This window comes from Salarias fasciatus, chromosome 18 (assembly GCF_902148845.1).
Source record: "Salarias fasciatus chromosome 18, fSalaFa1.1, whole genome shotgun sequence".
Classification (NCBI taxonomy): domain Eukaryota; kingdom Metazoa; phylum Chordata; class Actinopteri; order Blenniiformes; family Blenniidae; genus Salarias; species Salarias fasciatus.
In genome coordinates, this window is record NC_043762.1 from 19,800,301 (window position 1) to 19,821,937 (window position 21,637).

The 21,637-nt window shown below is 43.5% G+C and overlaps 1 protein-coding gene across 1 annotated transcript; it reads left to right on the plus strand.

Annotated features, from left to right (window-relative positions):
• Positions 1–6,411: 6,411 nt before the first annotated feature.
• Positions 6,412–19,123, plus strand: col6a2 (collagen, type VI, alpha 2). Its single transcript, XM_030115929.1, has 32 exons — positions 6,412–6,600; positions 9,640–9,731; positions 9,857–9,957; positions 10,048–10,191; positions 10,381–10,746; positions 10,827–10,847; positions 10,954–11,019; positions 11,105–11,203; positions 11,322–11,348; positions 11,515–11,541; positions 11,652–11,696; positions 11,815–11,868; positions 11,950–12,012; positions 12,089–12,151; positions 12,250–12,303; positions 12,388–12,423; positions 12,564–12,626; positions 12,763–12,825; positions 12,944–13,006; positions 13,086–13,148; positions 13,254–13,304; positions 13,392–13,490; positions 13,582–13,644; positions 13,768–13,803; positions 13,916–13,961; positions 14,055–14,207; positions 14,282–14,376; positions 14,805–14,986; positions 15,083–15,261; positions 15,352–15,390; positions 17,562–17,893; positions 17,996–19,123. Exons 2-32 carry the CDS (start codon positions 9,656–9,658, stop codon positions 18,263–18,265), a joined length of 3,039 nt encoding a protein of 1,012 aa, XP_029971789.1. The 5' UTR covers positions 6,412–6,600; positions 9,640–9,655; the 3' UTR covers positions 18,266–19,123.
• Positions 19,124–21,637: the final 2,514 nt, after the last annotated feature.

Sequence of the window (21,637 nt, forward strand, 5' to 3'; positions counted from 1 at the left end):
TTGCACACTTAGAAACTTCCAATCCGTAGTTTTCACAGCCAGGCGCACTTTACTTATGCACTTTATAAAACCTTTATTAGTTTTTCTTTTGTCAAGTTAGTCAAACAACATCAAGGATGCCAATCTTCTCAAACGATCTTATCCACAGTTTAGAATCAACATATCATTTTGAGATTGTGAGGGAAACTCTACGACCTGCACAAACTTAACACCTGCACAACGACAACACGCAAACTCCACACATTGGGGCCACCAAACCCGGGATTATCTTCCTTTAAAACAAGAGAGCTAAAATACGCAGTTCAGTATTTTTTCACTGCATTTTTTTTCTTTCTTGATGACATGTTCTCTTTGATAAAGGCTTAAACTATTCACAGTTTAAAAAAAAAACACACAATGAGGAATCTGAAGACACTAAAATCCTCCTGCTTTGAGCTGGTTTGTCAAAAAAATAAGCGATAACATTTCTGCAAATCACACTGTAGAGCTGTCACAGATCATCAACATAATACAGCTCAATATCATCTTGAGCCGGCTGGTTCAGTGAAATAATACCAAAACAGCATTTAAAATTTAACTTTAGCATTTGTTGTGATGCAGAATATTTCTGATGAAAATATCTATAATTTCACAAAACCAAACAATTACAACTAAACATTACCACAATCTCAACATGGAGCCAATTTTAATTATATCTTCTCATGCAAAGAATGCTGAAATGTCATTAAAAAAAAATCTACAAATACTGCATCATGCCTGTTTTTATAAACTCACTCTGACAGCATGGTTGAGGACAATCTTAGGTTACTGACAGTGAGGTCGCTGTAGTTCGTGGTGGCATCATCAGTTTCTCCGCTTGAATTTCAGGGTTGTGTCGATGAGCTATTCTTAAGAAAGTTGTTTTTAAAAAGTCGTTTTCTCTAAAATCTTTACAGTTGGGCTTAGTGGGCCGAACTGGAGCCTCTTCTGGCCCAATTTTGACCCACAGGCCTTATGTTTGACATCACTGCTCGAGCTATTTTTCATCATCCTGTGACTTGGTGTGAGTAATCATAATGAATAAAATAGAATCTTCATAAAATGTGAATTTTCTGTAAAGTTCATCCTATTTTTTTCTTTAAGACTGAAGATCTGTGTTGTAAAGATGTTGGAGCATTTTTCAGAAAATTCAACACATTGAAATGTTCAAATTTGCAGCATTCAGAGGAGCAGTCCAAAATCTGACAGATTGCATGTGTTGGCTTGCATAAATGCCCTTTAGCAAGACTCTCACACTGACCAGTCGAGCTGCAGCGGAGTGTGACCTCTGACCTTCAGGGATAAACTATAAATAAAATCTGTAAATACATCAGAGCTCAGTCAGAACAATAGTAATTTCACCTCACAGTGCACATATGACTGAACAGAGCATGAGTTTTAAATTACTGACACATTGCTTACACTCATATTCACCAGAACTTCTGCAGAACTAATAGCTTTCTTCAATTCCCCCTAAATTCGGAGGAACTGTTTTATTTTGCATGTGCACATTACATGCACTGTGCTGTCGTGTGCATGCGCATGTGCACGTACATGCACGGTGTGTGCCTGAGCTGTTAGACAACAGAGCCAGATGCACTTTAGATGCAGGACCAGCATGTCATCTTGCGATAGTGAGGGAAACTGTACGACCTGCAAAAAAGTAACACCTGCACAACGACAACATGCAAACTCCACACAGTGAGGCCTCCAAACCAGGGATTATCTTCCTTTAAAACAAGAGAAATAAAATACACAGTTAAGTGTTTTTTCCCTGCATTTTTTTTTTCTTTCTTGATGACATGTTCTCTTTGATAAAGACTTAAAATATACACAGTTTAAAAAAACAATGAGGAATCTGAAGACACTAAAATCCTCCTGCTTTGAGCTGGTTTGTCAAAAAAAAAAAAAAAAGCATTAGCATTTCTGCAAATCACACTGTAGAGCTGTTGTGTCAAACATACAGCTCAATATCACCTTGAGTCGGCTGGTTCAGTGAAATAATACCATAACAACATTTAAAATTTAACTTTAGCTTTTATTTGTTGTGATGCAAAATATTCCTGATGAAAATATCTATAATTTCACAAAACCAAACAATTACAACTAAACATTAGGGAAACCGGGGACAATTGTAACACTTTTTGCTTGAGCAGTGTAACACGGTTGTTGTTTGTGCTGGAGATCTCAGATTCTGACATGTAGTACCCATATTTGTCTTCTATAAAGTACATTCAGTTGTACTTTTAAGACACCATGACAATTTATGTAAATTAATGTCACATACAAAGTGGTATGTTGTTACAACCTACCTCGGTACTGGGGTAGGTTATAACAGTACTTGGGGATCGTTGTAACACTAAAATTGTTATGCTTAACAAAGACCCACACTAATATTTATATGCAAGAGCTATAATGAATTTTAAAGAAGGAACAATATAAATCCAAGAATGCAAAAATAATGATAAAAATAACAAAAAAGTGCAAGTTAAAAACAATGCAAACATATACAATTAAACAAATAAATTTAGAAATCACAAAATAAATAAAATACATCTATGGAACAATCAACAAACCGCTCTTGAACCTATTAACCATGTAAACTGCCATTTTGTTTAATCAGACAGGCAATTGTGGCAAATCTACCTGTCCTTTCATGGGGTGCAGGCTTCATGGGCCCAAAATCTACATTGCTGATATCTGATCCTCGCTTCCTTTGGCCATGAATTACCAAAGTGCTCTAAACACACAATGCAGATGTTTTTATCATCTGAAGAGTCAATCATCTGAGATTAAAAGGCCATATTTGTGTACTTTGAAATCTAGACTGCTGTTGTTTGCTGTCGCAGCAAAGTGCAAGTGTTAACCAGATTCAGGATGTTGTAGATGCTCATGGTTTTAGCAGGATTCATCCTCATCCATGTGTCGCTGGCTGTGTTGATACATTTCTTAAACAGACCATACACGCTACGATCTAGGGGTTGCAATTTGCGACTACAGTGTGGTGGAAATGTGACAAGGATAATGTCATTTTCTTCTTAAAAATTGTTACAACCATCCCCAACCCAGGCAGCCATTAAAAAGCTGACCATTTTTAGCATTTAGCTTCAAAGCTGGCACTGCTGTAACACATCAAATTAAACTAGAGAAACTCATAATTACACTTATGTAAGTGAAAGAACTGTATCTGCAACACAAAGGACACTATGAAAAAAATATTTAGGGAGAAAATTTTTACTTTCTTGCCTGAAAAATAGTTTTTCTTGTCTAGAACAGAGAGCTTTTACAAAAGGGACATGCAACTTCACCTGTGAGCTCACTTTGGAAGTTGGCATGGGATATATCAAGGACAGCACCACAGCTCCTTCCTGATTGGTCAAACTGAGAGTGTTACAACTGTCCCTGTGTTACAACTGTCCCCAGTCTCCCCTACCACAATCTCAACATGGAGCCAATTTTAATTCTATCTTCTGATGCAAAGAATGCTGAAATGTCATAAAAACAAATCTACAAATACTGCATCATGCCTGTTTTTATAAACTCACTCTGACAGTATGGTTGAGGACAATCTTAGGTTACTGACAGTGAGGTCGCTGTCGTTCGTGGTGGCATCATCAGTTTCTCCGCTTGCAGCATTCAGTGGAGCAGTCCAAAATCTGACAGATTGCATGTGTTGACTTGCATAAATGCCCTTTAGCAAGACTCTCACACTGACCAGTCGAGCTGCAGTGGAGTGTGACCTCTGACCTTCAGGGATAAACTATAAATAAAATCTGTAAATACATCAGAGCTCAATCAGAACAATAGTAATTTCACCTCACAGTGCACATATGACTGAACAGAGCATGAGTTTTAAATTACTGACACATTGCTTACACTCATATTCACCAGAACTTCTGCAGAACTAATAGCTTTCTTCAATTCCCCCTAAATTCTGAGGAACTGTTTTATTGTGCATGTGCACATTACATGCACTGTGTTGTCTTGTGCATGTGCACGTACATGCACGGTGTGTGCCTGGGCTGTTAGACACATCTCTTCCTGTGTTGGAGTCAGTCTTGAGGGTCTGGAGCCAACGCTGAACTTATCAGATCATTGCGCAGAGCTCTTCCATGCACTTTGTTTGTGTGTGCACGTGCTCATGGGTGTGCCCGTTTGTACTGATGCACATTTTTGTGCATGATTCATTGCATGCATGCATCGCTGGTTTATGTCTATGTGGTGTTTCTGTGGACCGTGCATGGAGGAGCGCTCCTCCGAAATCTGCCTTGGCTCCTCTGCAGTTTGCTTGCAATTTCCTTCTTCTCCATTTTCTGAAGATGTGGCTCTCGCACTTTTCCACTCACCTTATTTTCAGAGCGAAGCACAAATATTTTTTTTAAGTTAAGTTTTCCACACAGATTTAATTGTTGTTTTGCCTGATGTGTTTGCAGTGGAGAGAGAGAGAGAGAGAGAGAGAGAGAGAGAGAGAGAGAGAGAGAGAGAGAGAGAGATGCACTGAGGGAGCAACTCCCAGCAGCCATTTCTACTGAAAGCACACATGTGGAAAAAATATGGGAGAAGATTCCAAAAGGAAGCCAACACAACGTGTGTGCATGTGTGTGTGTGTGTGTGTGTGTGTGTGTGTGTGTGTGTGTGTGTCATTTCTTCTCATTTTTTCTTTCTTCTACCTATTCAGACTTCAGCGTGGGTCTGGAAAACATCCTGACAGACCGTCGTTCCCCCATTCAAACAGACAGTCGAAGAGATCAGGACGGAGCTGTAAATAATGTCGAGAACTGTCATTTTGTGTATCTGCTCCGCACGGAACGGCTGTTTCACTATATGTGAGGTTTCTGCGCTCGGCGTTGCTTCGCTGATTTCTGTTCTCCTTTCTGCAACTTTGCACATAAAGCGAGGAGGTTTGTTCTTGATAAATTCTCTGTGAAACAGTGTGAGGGGGAAAAATGTTGCAGCAGTGTTTCCAGAGCGGAGGAGCTGTTTATAGTGTTGGCAGTGGCTCTGCAGAAATCCCCCAGTCTCAAACACCAAGTCCATGTGAAAGAAATGGAGAAAAAAAAGAAAGAAATCAAATTAAAAACCACGCCGTGTGTGTGTGTGTGTGTGTGTGTGTGTGTGTGTGTGTGTGTGTAACAGTGGGAGAAAAAGTGAATCAGAGAATGAGAAAGAAGCAGAAAACGAACACTGAGTTTACTCTTATTTGGAAGGAAGGCCATTCCTGTTCTATGAGTCATGGTTTTAAGAGAGACCAGAACACCCCTCCACCTCCGCATCTCCCCATCACACACATACACACACACACACTGCTCCACTCTTCTCTTCTCTTTTTAAGGAAAAACCATTCACTGGCCAAGACAGAGAGGAGAACTTCGCAGCTATAACTCTGGTCAGCAGCTGGCCTTTTCCTCCTCCTTCTCCTCCTCATCTTCCTCCCCATCCTCCTCATCCTCTCTTCTTTCTCAGCACATTTATTAATTTAGTTTTGCACATGGCAAAAAAGAAAAAAAAAAGAACTGTTGTCTCATCTCTGACTGTAACGCAATTAACCATTTTCTAAGGTGTTGAGATGTTCTGTTTCCAACCTGATGATGATCAGCAGCCAGTTGACCCCACTCACCTCTGTTCCTGACAGGCTCCTCGAGCCCTGCTGGATCAAACATCTGTGGGACTCGTCTCACGTTGTGCAATCGACAGTGATGGAGTGAAATAAAACGCGTTTCACAATAAGAGTGCAGATGTGCAGATGTGTAGGATGCAGACATGATGATTCCAGCACACGAAGGGAGACCCCCCGCTGTGCGACGCAACACTTTAAAGTCACACAAAACAGGCGGACGGGTGACTGCAGCACCTACGCACGTGCAAAGACGCAGGGCAGGATCAGGACAGGCTGCGAGTGTTTACACCGGGTATAAACTCCTCTCACTCGACCTACTAATTGCAAACAGACCCCCAGACGAAAGTCAGGGGCATTTGTGTGTGTGTGCGCGCGCGCGTTTTTACGAGCAGAGGAGGTTCAGTCTGCTCTTTATCCTGCTTTATTTCATTCTGACCCACCACATGTCTGAGATTAAGTGTGAATACTCCTAAATGTTTTTATCTCGGGTACAGGAGAGGTCAGCGCGTCCCCGGGGTGGTGCCGCCATGTGATCGGCTCAGGGCTGCGTCCTAGCACCCCCCCACTCTCCCCCATCCCCAGGACCGTCTGCGTCCAGCTTCCTCATGGCATCTCCTCGGAGCGGCATGGCAGTACAGCTGCTTGGCGGTGCGCGCACGCGCGCTCACGCGAGCTCCAGCGGAGCCAGGGCGCCTCCAAGCGGAGGGCAGCGCGCACTGAGGTGCGTCGTGCGCTCGGAGGAGGAGGAGGAGGGACCAGAGCTCGTCGCTGGGGCTGGACCGGGCAGGAGGGCGAACGGACGGATCTTCTGCGGGGAACCAAGCGCGCATCCAGGGCTTTATTTCCCTCTGTCTCCTCTTGCAACCCCCCCTTTTTTTTCTTTCCTGGTTTTCCCTCCCGTGGATATGAGGGAATAAGCAGCAGAGGAATCGGCAGACGAAGATTTCAAGTTGCAAAGAGTTCGGGTAGGCTGCGCTTTTACGCACAATTAGCCAAACTCCTCTTTGTCCGGTTCCTTCCCTCCTGACTCGTGCATATGACTGTCTCTGTGTCTCTTCATTTACGGTCTCTCTTTTCTGGAAACTCGCACCGATTCACTGGAATCTTTTGGCCTGACTTCTCAACTAATTTAGAAAGTCTCGGATCTAAAACCTCAGAGGACAGAGAGTGTTTTCCTCGCTCCGTTTTTTTCAGTGTTTCTACATGTTATTCACCTGAGCTCTGATGAAAAGCTTGGAGGATCTAATCTCCTCTCTGAACGGCGGATAGAGGAACATCTGCAGGAGCGACTCCTCCGCAGACAGACTGCTCTATCCGCTAGAGGGCGCCATAGATAAACCTGTGTGTGACAATGTGCCAGGAGGCCCTAAAGTCGATTAAATCAGCTCTAAATTTTATTATTGTGATATCTTCAGCGCTGGTGAAAACAATCGTCAAGTTTAATCTGTTCCTACTTTATTTTAATTTCTCTTTCTTCGCTTTCTATTGGAAGAGTGTTATATAACGGTGGGTATTGGAATTCATGGATTACATGCACCAAGTGGATGACTTGTTTTTTTTTTACCTCTTGTTTCAGTGTCCCTTGTGATGGCCATCAGTTGGCTGTAAATGACATTTTCCATTGCAGATTGCTGTTTAAAGTCTTTTTTATTTGTGCTGTCCTCCAGAGGCTTTTCTCTAAGAGTAAAAATAGGTGATATTCTGAGGACTTCAGTGCCTCTGAAGGCCCTGTCCCTCAGCGCAGAGCTATGAGAGCTTGATATGCTGTAATGTGTGAAACATAGCTGGATCCTGGACACATTTCTGTCATTAAAATGTCCATGTCGCATCAGGCAAGTCTGCAAAGATCTAAAAATGTCACAGCTTTTCAACTGTGCCCAACAAAGTGCCTCAGGAATACACAACACCTTGCCTTCTTTTTCTTTTAGTTCAAAAGGATAACCAAGAACAAAGAGGTACAGATAACAAAATACCACTGCTGAATTAAACAAACCCAAACAAAACCTTTTGTTTTGTTCATCACTAAATGTTCTGGTATATATCGTCATCTTTTGCCATCATGCTTGAACCCTGCAGTGTTGATGTGGTTTTTCTAAACTGAGGCTCCAGTTTACTGATTTTCTTTGTTGTTGTCTTCTTTATTCATATTTCATTTGAGTTCAAGTTTATTGCAGTAAAAAATTGTATGGGAAATAGGAACATTAGTTCAGTTCAGTCTATTATTTATAGTACTAACTACCACAGCCATGTCAAGACACTTAAAGCTCGTGTCCGGAGTTTACGTTCGTTTCCAATGTATGTATCATTTTTCAACAGAGCTTAAATGTGTCAGTCTGGTTCGATACTACAATATAATATTAGCATAAAGCAATATAAAAATTTATTTATGAGCCCCGCCTTCGTCTCATAGACCCCCATGTTATCCGAAAAAGCGCCGGTCAGCTTCAGCCAATAGAGTTCGAGCTTCCGCATCCTGGTGTTGTCAATCAAAGTATGCACGCAGCCAGAGAGCACGCGCACTCGGCCAGGCAGAGGTGAGTTAGCTACGCAGCAGCCGTCCCGCTTACCTCGGATATATCCACTGTCTGCTGAACATCCACCGTAAACAGCTAAACATGGAGGATGCTGTAGGACTCGGAGGCACTCATTTTCACCCGACGGATAATAGCGTGCACCATTAAAGGGGCGTGGTTTGGTGGTTCATGAAAGCAGAGGGAGGGGGAACCTCCAGACATTGGATTTAAAAAAAACCTCTCTCATTCAAAACTCCGGACACGAGCTTTAAGGTTCCAATAAAGTTAGAAAAGAATCTCACAGTCCTACATGAGCAAGAAGAGGAGGGTAGGTGGAGAAAAAAAAAGACCTTTCAACAGTAAGAAAACTTCAGATTTGAAATTGGTGAGTTTAGTCAAAAAAAAAAAAAATCAAATTATCAAATTAATTGCTCCAATAAAATACTTTTAAAACTGATTTTAAAGACTGGGCCATTCAACTTGCTTCAATCACCTACTGATAACTTTCTGACACTGCAGTACCACAGAGTACCGCTAGGGACGCTAGTGTGGCTGCACCCTGGAGCATCCAGTAAAACCAGGTTTGATGTGGAGGAACATCAACTTCTGAGAATGGTTTTATAGATTCGTGTGAAAGTTTTCCTGTATGCTATAAGTTGTCTAAATGTCTTATGAATTTATAAACAGAATGTCTTCAGAAAACAATCATTCCAATGTTTCATGACTTGGACAGGTTTGGTTGATCTTATTAGATGCATTCGTCTTTTTGAATCACTAAATCGAATTGGGAAACAAATCACCATCGATAAACTAACACTGTGTGACAGCAGTATTGATCCACACAAGATGTTTCTCACAAACTGTAACACAGAGGCCAAGTGGGGCCCTGCACAAAGTTTGAAAAAGCATTTTATCTCCCATACATGAAACTTGACTGTAATGTGGTTCTGACTTTGAATAGAAGGTGAAGCTTGAACAGCATAGCTCAGAGGTCAATGACCTTTCTACAATCAGCATCATTTTAAACTGATCATTATAGTTATAATAATTGTACTGATCATTATTTTTAGAACATGTCCACATCACAGTTCACTTCCTTACAAAACAAGAATAATCCAAAATAAAAATAAAAAACCTACGTAAATGAATAAATAGATGTTGATGCTGTTGACCAAAAATGGCAGAAGTAGAGAAATACAACTAAGAACCCAAAACTTCAGAGAAAACTTCAGCTCGACTGAGTGACCCTGGCTTTGCTCTAATTTCCTGAAATCATCTCGGACACTCCTGTGTGGGATTATTTTACCAGGCCTTTTATTTATTCATTTCTTTCACATTTTGATCTCAGACCTTTGTTTATCTGTCTGAATTTTTGCATTTATGTGCATGTACATAATGCATTACAATATCAGTCTTATACTTCATGTCAGTTATCGGGACAGTTGAACAGTATGGTGGCTGAGCGGTTTGCCTCTTGTTTCCCGGTGTCAGACAGGAGAAGAGGAAGATGCTGGGGCTGGAGGTTGTTGTCCTCTGTCTTCTCCTTGGAGCTTTGACTCATGGGCAGAAACCAGAATGCAACAGTAAGTGTCAGCCAATCCCCAGTCAAAGCAGACACAGCGCCATGACATTTGACATGAGACATTAAACAAAATGTTGAATATTGTTCCATTAATTTGAATATGATTTGTCTCTTTCTTTCCTCCAGAGCAAAATGAGTGTCCCATAGACTTATACTTCACCATAGACACATCTGAGACCATCGCCCTGCAGGAGCCGCCCCCCGGCGCTCTCGTGAACAGCATCAAGGTGCCTCATTTCTCCATCTCCCATCTGAACTCTCATGAAGCCGCACTGGATTTATTAACCGTGCCTCCACTGTGCTTTGTGTTGTTGTAGGAATTCACAGAGCAGTTCGTACAGCGGTTGAATGATGAGGAAATCAGAGGCCTCGTGCGGATCCGCTGGAATATTGGTGGACTGCACTTCTCCCAGACGCAAGAAGTTTTCAGCCGCATGGCATCCAAGAGCGAGTTCATTACCGTGAGTAACCCAGCTCCACTCAAACCCGCATTTATGAATGCTCAGCGTGAGTCTACTGCATCTGCAAGCTCTAATTGAATGCTCCTTTTTCATTTTTTCACATCCTCATCCTGTAAATCTTCCTCATTATGGATTAACACAAGTTTCTCCATCACCTTTGACTCCATGTCAATATATTCCCGTCTCTAGGGACTCAGGGGAATCAATTACCTGGGGAAAGGCACCTACATCGACTGCGCCCTGAAGGCCATGACAGAGGAGATGCTGCGCTCGCCCTCTTACCCCTCGGCCCTGCGATTCGCCGTGGTCATCACCGACGGCCACGTCACCGGAAACCCCTGCGGGGGCATCAAGGTGGCGGCGGAGGAGGCCCGCGATAAGGGCATCCGGATGTTCGTCGTGGCCGCCTCGGAGAACATCGAGGAGACGGGGCTGAGGGAGATCGCCAACTCCCCGGTGACGGTCTACAGGAGGGAGTTCAAAGCCGTGGATCTGCGCCAGGGCAGAGTGCCTGTGATCGACACAGTCACCATCGATCGAATCATCAAAACAATAGTATTACAAACCTGATCACACACACATTCCATACTCTGCTGTTTGTTCTCTTACTGACTGTTTTGTTTCTATCTTTGCAGAAACATATGGCTTTTGTAGAGGTAAGACAGATGTAGTTGTAGGACTGTAGAAAACATAAGAAAAAACTTAAATTTGGCAGTTCGCTGCTTCTCTCCCTCCTCATTTACCTTTTTCTTTTTCACGCAGTGTTACAAAGTGTCCTGTCTGGAGACACAAGGAGCGGACGGTCCGAAAGGCCACAGAGGACAGAAAGTGAGTTTTACTCACGAATATACACTCGTAGCATTTCTGCAGTGATTACTTTCCCCCTCACAGATGATCTCTTCCTTCGCTACAGGGAGCAAAAGGAGACAGCGGTGACCCGGGGCCCAAAGGAGAGAGAGGTCGGCCGGGAGACCCTGGTATTGAGGGTCCCATCGGTCAGCCCGGTATCAAAGTGAGAAGACGTGCTTTCACACTTTCACACAGACGTCCTCCACTGTCATTAAAGACAGTGATAGCATTGTTTCTGTCAGTGTCGTGACGGATGCTTTTCCTCTGTTTGCTCTCTGTAGGGAGAACCTGGTCTAAAAGGAGAGAAGGTGAGAAAGTGTTTCTCCTTTTTTATTAATTTTGATATCTCTGTTCAAAGATATAAGTGCATCGTGTGGTAACGTTTGCTTTCATAGTGAATAACAGTGACGTTTGATCATTTGTGTTCATGTCTTCATAAACTTACCTTTTCTTTGTGCTTTTTTCTCCTCGTAGGGAGAGTTTGGAACTCAGGGGAAAAAGGTAGGCAGCTGGCTTCAAGTTTCAATGTCCCACTTCATTTCATTATTTTAGGTGATTGTTTTAAGCCTTTTTTTTAACTCCATTCGTCATTGTCCTTTTTGTACCTTTAGGGTGTGGCTGGCGTCCACGGACGCAACGGAACAGATGGCCAGAAGGTAAAAACCTCTTGTGACGCACTTCAGGAACTCAAACAGCAGCAATATTCAACCCTGAAACTATTTGATCAGGTTCAAAGTGATTTTGGCTTTAATGCAAGTTTTCTTGGGGTTTCAGGGGAAAATTGGACGCATTGGAGCTCCGGGCTGCAAAGGAGATCCTGGCGACAGAGTGAGTACATTTGAAAGCGAGTGGGAATCCACGTCGTCTGTTGCTGTGGCCTGTTTACAACGCGTTCTTGGTGTTTTGCAGGGTCCTGATGGTCACCCTGGTGATGTTGGCGAACGTGGTCCTCCTGGAACCGAGGGAGAGAAGGTATCCAGGCTTCGGCCTCGTCTTTATTCACATCCTCTTTTCGACCCATGGTCAAACTCCGGTTGACTGTCCGTAGGGAGATCCTGGACGCCCCGGAAGGCCCGGTCCACTCGGCTCGGCTGGAGACCCAGGACCAAAGGTACACGAAACTCAGAAACGTGGATAACGGCAGTGAAAGGCCAGAACGGGCAGATTGGTTTAGAGGTGAAAAACTTCCGTCTTATATTTCTTTTTCAGGGAGAGAGAGGAAGTCCTGGATCACCTGGACTTCCTGGACAGAAGGGAAACCCAGTGAGTCTTCCCACCACAGCAAAATCCTTTGAAGGACACAACCTGCTTGCATCAAGTGCTTCATCTGTGTGTTTTGTTTCATAGGGGACTCCCGGACTTCCCGGAGCCAGAGGAGAGCCGGTAAGAATATTTACGCGATGTGTAGCCACATGTTCTCCAGAACTGTCTAACCTCTGCAGTGTTTCTCGAGATAGATTGATACACAGATACTCTATTCATCCCCAATGGGAAATTCACATTTTATTCTATTCTACTTGTAGGGAAGAAGGGGAGAGTACGGCCCAAAAGGAGCTTCCGGACGAGACGGTGGTGCGGGAGAAAAGGTATGAATTTGTGCACACAATGGCGAAAGTTTGAAACATTTCCTCATCTTAAAGAGGTTCCATCAATAATCTAACCAGGTGTGTTTCGTGACTGCACCCCGAGGGGTGTTAAAGATGCATTTCTGCTTTGCTTCAGGGTGAAAGTGGGCCAGAGGGGTTGAGAGGAGTTCCAGGTGATCCCGGAAACAAAGGGTCGAAGGTATTTGAAGCTACTTCCATCACATTTCTTGTCCTTCCGTCAATCAACTCCCTGTTCTGCCCTCCTGAACTTTACTGAGTTCTTCTTTTGCTTTACCTTTTGTCAACTTTCTCCACAGGGAGACAATGGCTTGCCAGGACCGAGAGGAGCACCAGGGACACCGGGAGAACCTGGAAAAAATGTAGGCTAAGATTTGGAACTTGTGCCGATGAGAGCCATCAGGAGACGTTCAGCTTGATTTAGCGCTGTTTGTATTGCAGGGTACCAGAGGGGATCCTGGTGATGCTGGACCAAGGGGTGAGCCTGGACCACCCGGACCAAAGGTTTGTAAATGTATCTACGTTTCTATGGCAACGTAATCCTTAGAACACCATCAGGACTTTAGCTGAACGTCTTCATCTTGTCTGCATGCTTCCTCTTTTTTTTAGGGAGACCTTGGAAGACCTGGCTTTAGCTACCCTGGCGCACGAGGACCCTCGGTAACACACACGTGAACTCGCGGAGCCGGTGTTTTCGCACCAGAGCTGCTCACTCAGCTGATGTAAATGTTCTGTGCTGATACGCAGGGCGATAGAGGGGAGAAGGGCAACCGCGGACCTCGTGGCAGCAGAGGCGACTGTGGCCAGAAGGGTGAACCCGGAGTTAAGGGAACTCCAGGAGAGGCTGTAAGTAACTTTTCAGATGTTAATTATCCTTTTGGTTTAAGGAGAAGATGTGCGTGTGGTTACATGTTTGCAACTATTTTGCTTTGAACAGGGCGAGCCAGGACCTGCCGGTGAACCTGGACTTAGGGGACCAAGAGGCGAGCCTGGACGTGAAGTAAGTAATGACAAACTACAGACTTTTACCACCTTGACAAAGCTAAACGTCGCTGTTTGGTAGCCTAAAACTTGACAAATTGAGGAGGCTGGATATGATTTAATATCTTCTCTTGTTCTACAGGGAGATCCCGGTCCTGAGGGAGATCCTGGTCTCACTGTGAGTGCATTTTCTTTCTGCCCAGATTTTAACTTATAATGAAATCAACAAAAAATGAACAGAGAGGAAATGATGGATATGAAGGTGTTTCAATTTTTGTTTTCTCCTTCAGGAATGCGACGTGATGAACTACATCAGAGAGACATGCGGCTGCTGCGGTCAGTCTCCTCGCTGTTTCAAACCCATTCATGATCTAAAAACACCCCGATCGACCGTCAGGTGTTCACAGTCTGTGCTTTTCTTCCTTCTAGACTGCGAGAAACGCTGTGGCGCCCAGGACATTGTGTTTGTTATTGACAGCTCAGAGTCAGTGGGTCTCACCAACTTCACCCTGGAGAAGAACTTTGTCATCAACACCATCAACAGACTGGGATCCTTCGCCAAAGACCCTCAGTCAGAGACGGGTAGATGACTCTGTCAACAGTTAATATGTCTGCTGGCTGAAGCTGGTATCAAACTCAGTCACCTGTGTTTCCAGGCACGAGGGTCGGAGTGGTTCAGTACAGTCACAATGGGACCTTCCAGGCCATCCGGCTCAACGACTCCAAGATCGACTCATTGTCTGCATTCAAGGTCTCACTCACACAGACCGACACAAACACAGATGGACACATCAAGTTCTGGTTTCCCCAGACGCTCCTTAATAATGTGCTGATCAGTCTGTCTGCACATGTGACGCAGACTGAAGTAATCACAGTGACATCCGTGTACGAGTCCCTCTGTAAATATACATGGAAACTGAGGCATAGAGGGGACAGATCACAAGTTTTCAACTGTGTGCATTATGAAGAAACAATAAGTTGAATCAACAAAAACAGTTTTTTATTTAAAGAAAAAAAAGTTATTCATATTGTCTTATCAACAAAAACTCAGATATTTCAAAGGACCTGGTGCTAAACTTAGTCTTTGATGAACATTTTTATCCATTGTATTAAGTTCATGGGACTTTTCACACATTCAAAGCGCTAACACTCACCTGATGTCTTCTAAAAACTGTCCAGGAAGCTGTGAAGCGTTTAGAATGGATCGCTGGAGGAACGTTCACTCCATCTGCTCTGAAATATGCCTACGACAACCTGATCCGGGACAGCCGCAGGCAGAAGGCTCACGTCACTGTGGTCGTCATCACCGACGGACGCTTCGACCCCCGAGACAACGACAAGCTGCTCACCTACCTCTGCAGGTTGGACTTTTTAGATGGAAATTTCATGGAGTCTATCAGCTCCAGACAGAAGTATTGATCTCAGTCCTTGTGTTTGTGCGTGGCGCGTGCAAACAGCGACCCCAGAGTCGACGTGAGCGCCATCGGCATCGGAGACATGTTTGCGCAAGTCGAGGAGAACGAGAGCCTGAAGAGCATCGCCTGCCAGAAGCAGGGCCGAGTGATGGGCATGAGGCGCTTCGCAGACCTCGTGGCTGAAGAGTTCATTGACAAAATCGAGACGGTGCTCTGCCCAGGTAAACACACACACATGCAGCATGTACTGCAGGTTTTTGTTTATGGCCTTTTTTTTCACTGACAATACTTTTTTCTATTTTTACCTCTAGAACCGACGATCGTGTGCCCTGATCTTCCATGTAAATCAGGTAAGATTTTAGATCAATATTTATGTGGCTTCCTTTTTGTTCACCTGCGTTTAAATGTAAATCTTTTATTTTAACCATGTCAGCCTCATTTTTATGGGTCAGTATCCTGTGAACCGGTGTAGACCAGATGGTGGCAACAGACACCTTTTGAACACCTTGTGTGTTTCCCCGAGGGTCTAAGAGTGGTCCGTACAATCAAGATCTTAAACTCTGTTTTTAGGATTTCCTTTAAAAAAAATTTTTTGTTTGGATTCATGACGTGTATTTTTTGAGGTTTTTTAAATAACCACCCTGATCGCTTCATAGTACATTCTCTCTCTACTGGTCTCTCTACTCATTCACGTTCTCTCTGAATCATGGACTTTGAAGTTCATTCATTCACTTCAAAATAATTCAACACAGACATCCCGCCTATCTGAATTACTCATAACTCACAAACTTTGTCCCCCTGCGCAACTGAATTTGATCTCCAACAAACGAGCGTGTCATTGTTGAGGGAAACTGCTTCCTCATTTTATCCTGTCATCCTGGAACAGTCTAGTCAAATGGGTGACTAAATATTAATCAATGGAAGGAATCATATGTAACACGCTCAATTATAATCTGACTAGTACGTTCATGATAAAAATGTATTCTGTAGAAATGTGACATGATTAGTGTAATTGGCTACTTGGTAACACGATGCAACCAACACGGATCATAATCGGCTGTGTTGATGCTCGTGCCTGTGGGACCCCGCCCACAATGTTGTTCCGCCCACTCGTTGCAGGAGGGGGCGCCGCTGTGGGGCAAGTCCCACACCCCTGGAAGCCACTGTCCGAGGAAAGCAGCCCCCCTCTGGTCCCCACCTCTTTGACGGGTGTGGCCAACCTGCTGAATGGCCTGAGCGAGCAGCAGTACGGGGTTGGCGTTGCAACCATGGCGTACACAGCCCAGAGAGCCAAGCTCGCCCAGGGAGAGGACAGGCACCAGTGGACCCAACTGTTCATCGACTCCTTCAAATATGTCTATGGAGACATTATGGGAGACCCCGAGAAAGCCATAGGACTCTGCTAACGCCAATATTCTAACAATGCTACCTCGCTATTGACTAATAACCGTACTGCTGGACATAGATTATATTCTGGAAATTGTGGGCATTTTTAACCTTGCAGGTGCAATACACACCACAGCTGATGCAAAAGAACTGCATGACATGAAGCAGTTTTTCTCATAAGCTTTAAAAGTATAGTTAATTTGTAGATTAGCTATATAATCACAAGTGCCCCTCAGATGGTAGATAGAAGCATTATATGCATCACACTTCTCTGACTTCAGTGGTGAAATAGTTTCCATACAAATGGACTGCAGCTTTCATTTGTGTGTCAGAGGCAAATTCGTCTGTGGATCCATTCATGCTCGTCTTGTACGGCGGCCCTTTCATAAAGCCTCATTTCCACTGTGAATCATAAGCTTGCTGAATCACTCTGATTACTTTTTTTTTTTTTTTTTTTTTTTTGCTGTTTTGCACATCTCCATGGTTATGGCCTTTATTTTTTTCCTTGTGAATGACTCATGTTGGTGGAAGGCTATTCCATGTGGAAAATATCTGGTTTTACACATACATATCACAGCACACTGTATATGAGTCAGTAGCTAATGTTTTTAGGGTATTTAATTCATTTAGCACTGACAATGAAGAGACTGTTGTATGTTATGTTCTTGACTGGTGCATGTTTTTTTTTGTTTTTTTTTGCATGTGGCTCTGCTTGGAAAGTAGCACATAGTGGAAATTGCCCACAGAGCAAATGTTAGTCTAGTGTGTCAGCTCAGTGACTGCAAGTCGCTGTGGTGAACTCTTGTTTTTCATAAAATGAAATGTATTCATTATGTTATACTGTCTCAAGAGAATAAAACTGGAGAACAAAAAAGAAAAAAAAAACACCAAAAAAAGAAACAAAGCAGTGCTTTATTAATACCGCCAACACTGGTGTGAGAAGTTTTAGAAGACATCAAACAGCTGGACTGTGGCTGGCATGCATAGAGTCGCTGCATGCTATTGGACATTTATTTGCCTTTGGATTTTACACATCTGTTTTCCAGCTGTTGCCCACTGAACAATACGTTATGTTCCTATGTGTGTGTGTGTGTGTGTGTGTGTGTGTGTGTGTGTGTGTGTGTGTCTGTTCCAGAGCCTGCCGTGGCGAGCTGCGTTGAGCGGCCGGTGGACGTGGTCTTCCTGCTGGACGGCTCTGAGAGGATGGGCCTGGAGAACCACCGGAGAGCCAAGGAGTTCATCGAGAACGTGGCCCGCCGCCTCCTGCTGGCCAGCGGCCCCAACGACGACCGCAACGCCCGCCTGGCTCTGCTCCAGTACGGCAGCCCCACGGAGCAGAAAGTGGAGTTCCCGCTCTCCCACGAGATCAACGTGATCTCTGATTCGCTGGCAGCTGTCAACTACATGGATTCCTCTTCCGCTCTGGGCAGCGCCATCATCTACGCCGTCAACAATCTGGTTTTCCAGGTAACAACTGCGCACCTGTGTTTTTGTCAGCACGGCGTAGATCCACCAGTCACCAGCTTGACAACGGACCTTCTTCTAAACATTGCTTGTTGCGTGTTGCAGGGTAATGGCCGAGGGGCGCGTCGCAGCGCCGAGGTGTCGTTCGTCTTCATCACCGACGGCATCACCGCCAGCGAGCAGCTGGACGAGGGCGTGGACGCCATGAAGAGGGCCGGCGGCGTCCCCACCGTGATCGCGATGGGGAGCGACACCGACGACGAGGTGCTGCGCAAGATCACGCTAGGAGACACGTCGGCCATTTTCAAAGGAGACAGCTACATGATGCTGAACAAACCCGCGTTCTTCGAGCGCTTCATCCGCTGGATATGCTAACGGGGGACTGTGTAGCTCTACAGCAGCGATAAGAATCAGGTCAGAAGGCTCCGGCTCCTTCTGCGCACATCTAAACACACACGTCGAGAGCGCCTTCGTGGTCATTATCAATACTGGATGTAAGGCACTGAGAAGGCTACATATCCTGTGGGTGACGATTCAACATGAAAGCCAAAACACAAACACACTCATGCACACAGACACACACCACACAATTTAGAACATTTCCAACCAAAGACACTCATACATATCCCAAAGGAGAAGTATATGATTATTGAATGTGTACCAAACAAATTGTAGGCTTTATTTTTTTGTATTCTCTCTCTCTCTCTCTCTCTCTCTCTCTCTCTCTCTCTCTCTCTCTCTCTCTCTCTCTCTCTCTCTCTCTCTCTCTCTCTCTCTCTCTCTCTCTCTCTCTCTCTCTCTCTCTCTCTCCACACTAGTCAGTATTTACATTAAAGGTGCTAAATTCAAAAAAAGGACAAAGCCATTTGTCGGGTTCTTAAAGCTTTCTACATTATGTTTTGCTGTAATTGCTGTAGTTTCTTCAGGGCATAAAATTATGTATATAAGACATACACATACACCAAAAAAAAATCCCCCAAATTAACTTCGGCTTCACACAAATCGTAAACACACAAAGGCACAGACATATGCTCAAGCGAACCACACCTGCATTGACAGACAAACATGAAAGCATGAAGTCCAGATCAAGCCGAATGTTGTGGCCAGAACCTCTTTTTTTTCGTGAGTTCAGTGCTGCAGCGGCCATAATGAAGAAGATGTTGTTGAAAGGCTACATTACAGGAGTATTGCACAGCTGACTCACTTCACAACCAATAAAGTCCAGCTTCCCACCAACTGGGTTTTGACTGTTTATTTCACACTAAAACATCCACAAAGAACATTACACACACTGAAATGCAGTCAGTAAACTGTTATACTCAAGTTTAGGCCTTTATTTTAGGCATCTTGTAGTAAGTAAGGGGAAAATGAAGTGTTTTGGGGATTTCTTTGCCAGAAGGCAGCGTTGTACTTTTGTGAGGCAAACAGCACATGAATGGAAGAGTCTTCAGATCATCCATCAAGTTTTACACACAGTATACCCTTCTGCTACAGAAATCATAACTGTTTGCAAAACAAATCAAGAAAATGTTGTCAAATAAGTTTACACCAGGAATATCTGCACCTGCCCCTTTTTTACCACACCGAAAGGTCAGAGGTCAGTGTTGTCCAGACTCATAAGCACTGATCTATAGTATGCATGTTCCCCATATGCCTGCATGAGTTTCCTCCTGGCACTTTGGAATCCACAATCCACAGTTAGATTAACGGTGGACCCTAAATTTTCCGCAGGTGTGAATGTGACTGTGTGGTTTTCTGTCTTTCTTCATTGACTCTGATCGACGGGTGACCGGGTCCAGGGTTCATCCTGCCTTTGTTCATTATTTGTTGGGATTGGATGCAAGACCCCACGATTCTGCACTGGAGCAGCAGGAGATGGACAAATCAAGAGAAAATATTTGGAAATATTCATCATATGAGACAGGTTAACTATAACAGTAGTCCAGTGGTTCTCAGACTTCTCACTGTGGAGCACCTGAGAAAATATTGAGCTCTCCAAGTTTAACTGACCTGAACATCCAGCAGGGGGGCGTACCCTATTAGTTATGGACAGTTTACAATTCATTCTCAGTTTTCTTTAAATACTTTGATAGTTTTAGACATTTCCAAACACATTTTATTTAATAATAAATATATGCACCACCACAAGAAGTACCACAGTTTGAGAATGTCATAGATGATGAATCACAGAAAATAGCCCACTTTATTTTTTTAGTTCCTTAAATTGTAAAACAAAACTGGAAGGTCGCCTGTTTTCATTGTTGGTAACGATGCTACGTTGATGCATTTTTCTGTCCATTCCAAATAAAGATAAAATTTAATAATTAAAAAAAAGTTAATTTGTAAAAATGAAAGCAAAAATGATGTATGGAATGTTTTTGCACATTACTTCTCTACCATAACAATTAAAAAAAATCATGATTCAACAATAGTATTGTTGCATTTCAGTTTCCATTTTCAATTCTAAAAACAGTCAAAAACCTCAATATTACAGTCTTAATAATGTGAATATTTTTTTTCAGGCAAGAAACAAGAAATTATGTTTGTAGACATATTTTTCTGGATTAAATTGAGAAAAAAGTGTCATTTGGAAAAAGCCTGTGGAAAAAAGTTGAATATGACTTCTTAAAAGCCATCAAAATTTAAACCCTTGTTAATGGTTTCTAATGATCTTCAAAACTTTTGTTATGTAGTATTGCATGATTGAAAGAGGTGCATTAAAGGTGCATTAAGGAGTTTGCATGTTTTATGCAAAACAGCGCCCCCTGCAGGCCTTGGGCCTAATGCAGCTTAGTGAAAAACTCGTGCCTGTGGCTGCGAGCATGGAAGAGAGGAACTCCTTCCTCGCTCTTTTAGTAGCGCTCGAGTAAAATTTAAGTTTCTTTTACCTGGTGGAGTCTGTGCTGGAGCTGTGGCAGTGCTAGAAGCCAGTCTTTTCTTACTTTCTGGAAGATCCTGCTCAGTTGTTGCTCACTAAGCATCTGGCGGAGTAATGGCGGACAAAATGAAACCTAACCAGCCAGAGCGCACATTACGTCATTCCTTTCAAATTCTCCCCCAAAAAATGCTGGTGCTGGACCGGCACTGCAACTTTCAAGTGACAATTTAGCGCTGTTAGAGGTTCTTGTAATGAATATGTCAGGGCACATTGTATACATCATTAAAAATGTGTAACATATTTATGGTGGAAAATAAGTATTTTGTATTTTGTAAAACTCCTTAAAGCAACACTAAGGAACTTTCAGTTTTTGTTGATTTTGGCGGCGCCAGTGGACAAAAGTGGTAGTGTTTTGCCTGAACGAATACTACAGTTTCCATGAGGACTAGCGCGTGGCTTCGTAAAATGCTGCTCCCGGTGGCGTGCTGTCGGACTGAACTCGCCTTTCATTTGTTTCCAGTGGCTGTGTGAAGGATGGATAGCGACGAGGTAATGAATCTAATGGTGGCTAAACAATGTTATATCATGATGTGACGCATGCCGTAAAGCAGTCCGCACATTTGGAGTTTTTTAGTGTGCAGGGTTCCTACCACCCTCCCCACAGTTGCTCAGTCCAAGTGAAAGCAATACTGACGCCCTCAGGCTGTGGCAGAGGGGTCATTCAACTAGTTGTAAGTCGATGTATCATCACAAAAGATATTAAAATGTTTTATTATGGTTGAAAAGTTCCTTAGTGTTGCTTTAATGCACCTTTAAGATGTGACAGTCCAAAATTGAGTATGTAACATGGAACCAGAGTTAAAAACATC

Bases quoted from the DNA above. Each gene is read 5' to 3' on its own strand.
- col6a2 (XM_030115929.1), top strand. From the start codon at position 9,656: ATGCTGGGGCTGGAGGTTGTTGTCCTCTGTCTTCTCCTTGGAGCTTTG. The intron at 14,377-14,804 runs GTCTCACTCACA...AAAACTGTCCAG, and splicing joins ACTCATTGTCTGCATTCAAG to GAAGCTGTGAAGCGTTTAGA. The intron at 17,894-17,995 runs GTAACAACTGCG...TGCGTGTTGCAG, and splicing joins TCAACAATCTGGTTTTCCAG to GGTAATGGCCGAGGGGCGCG.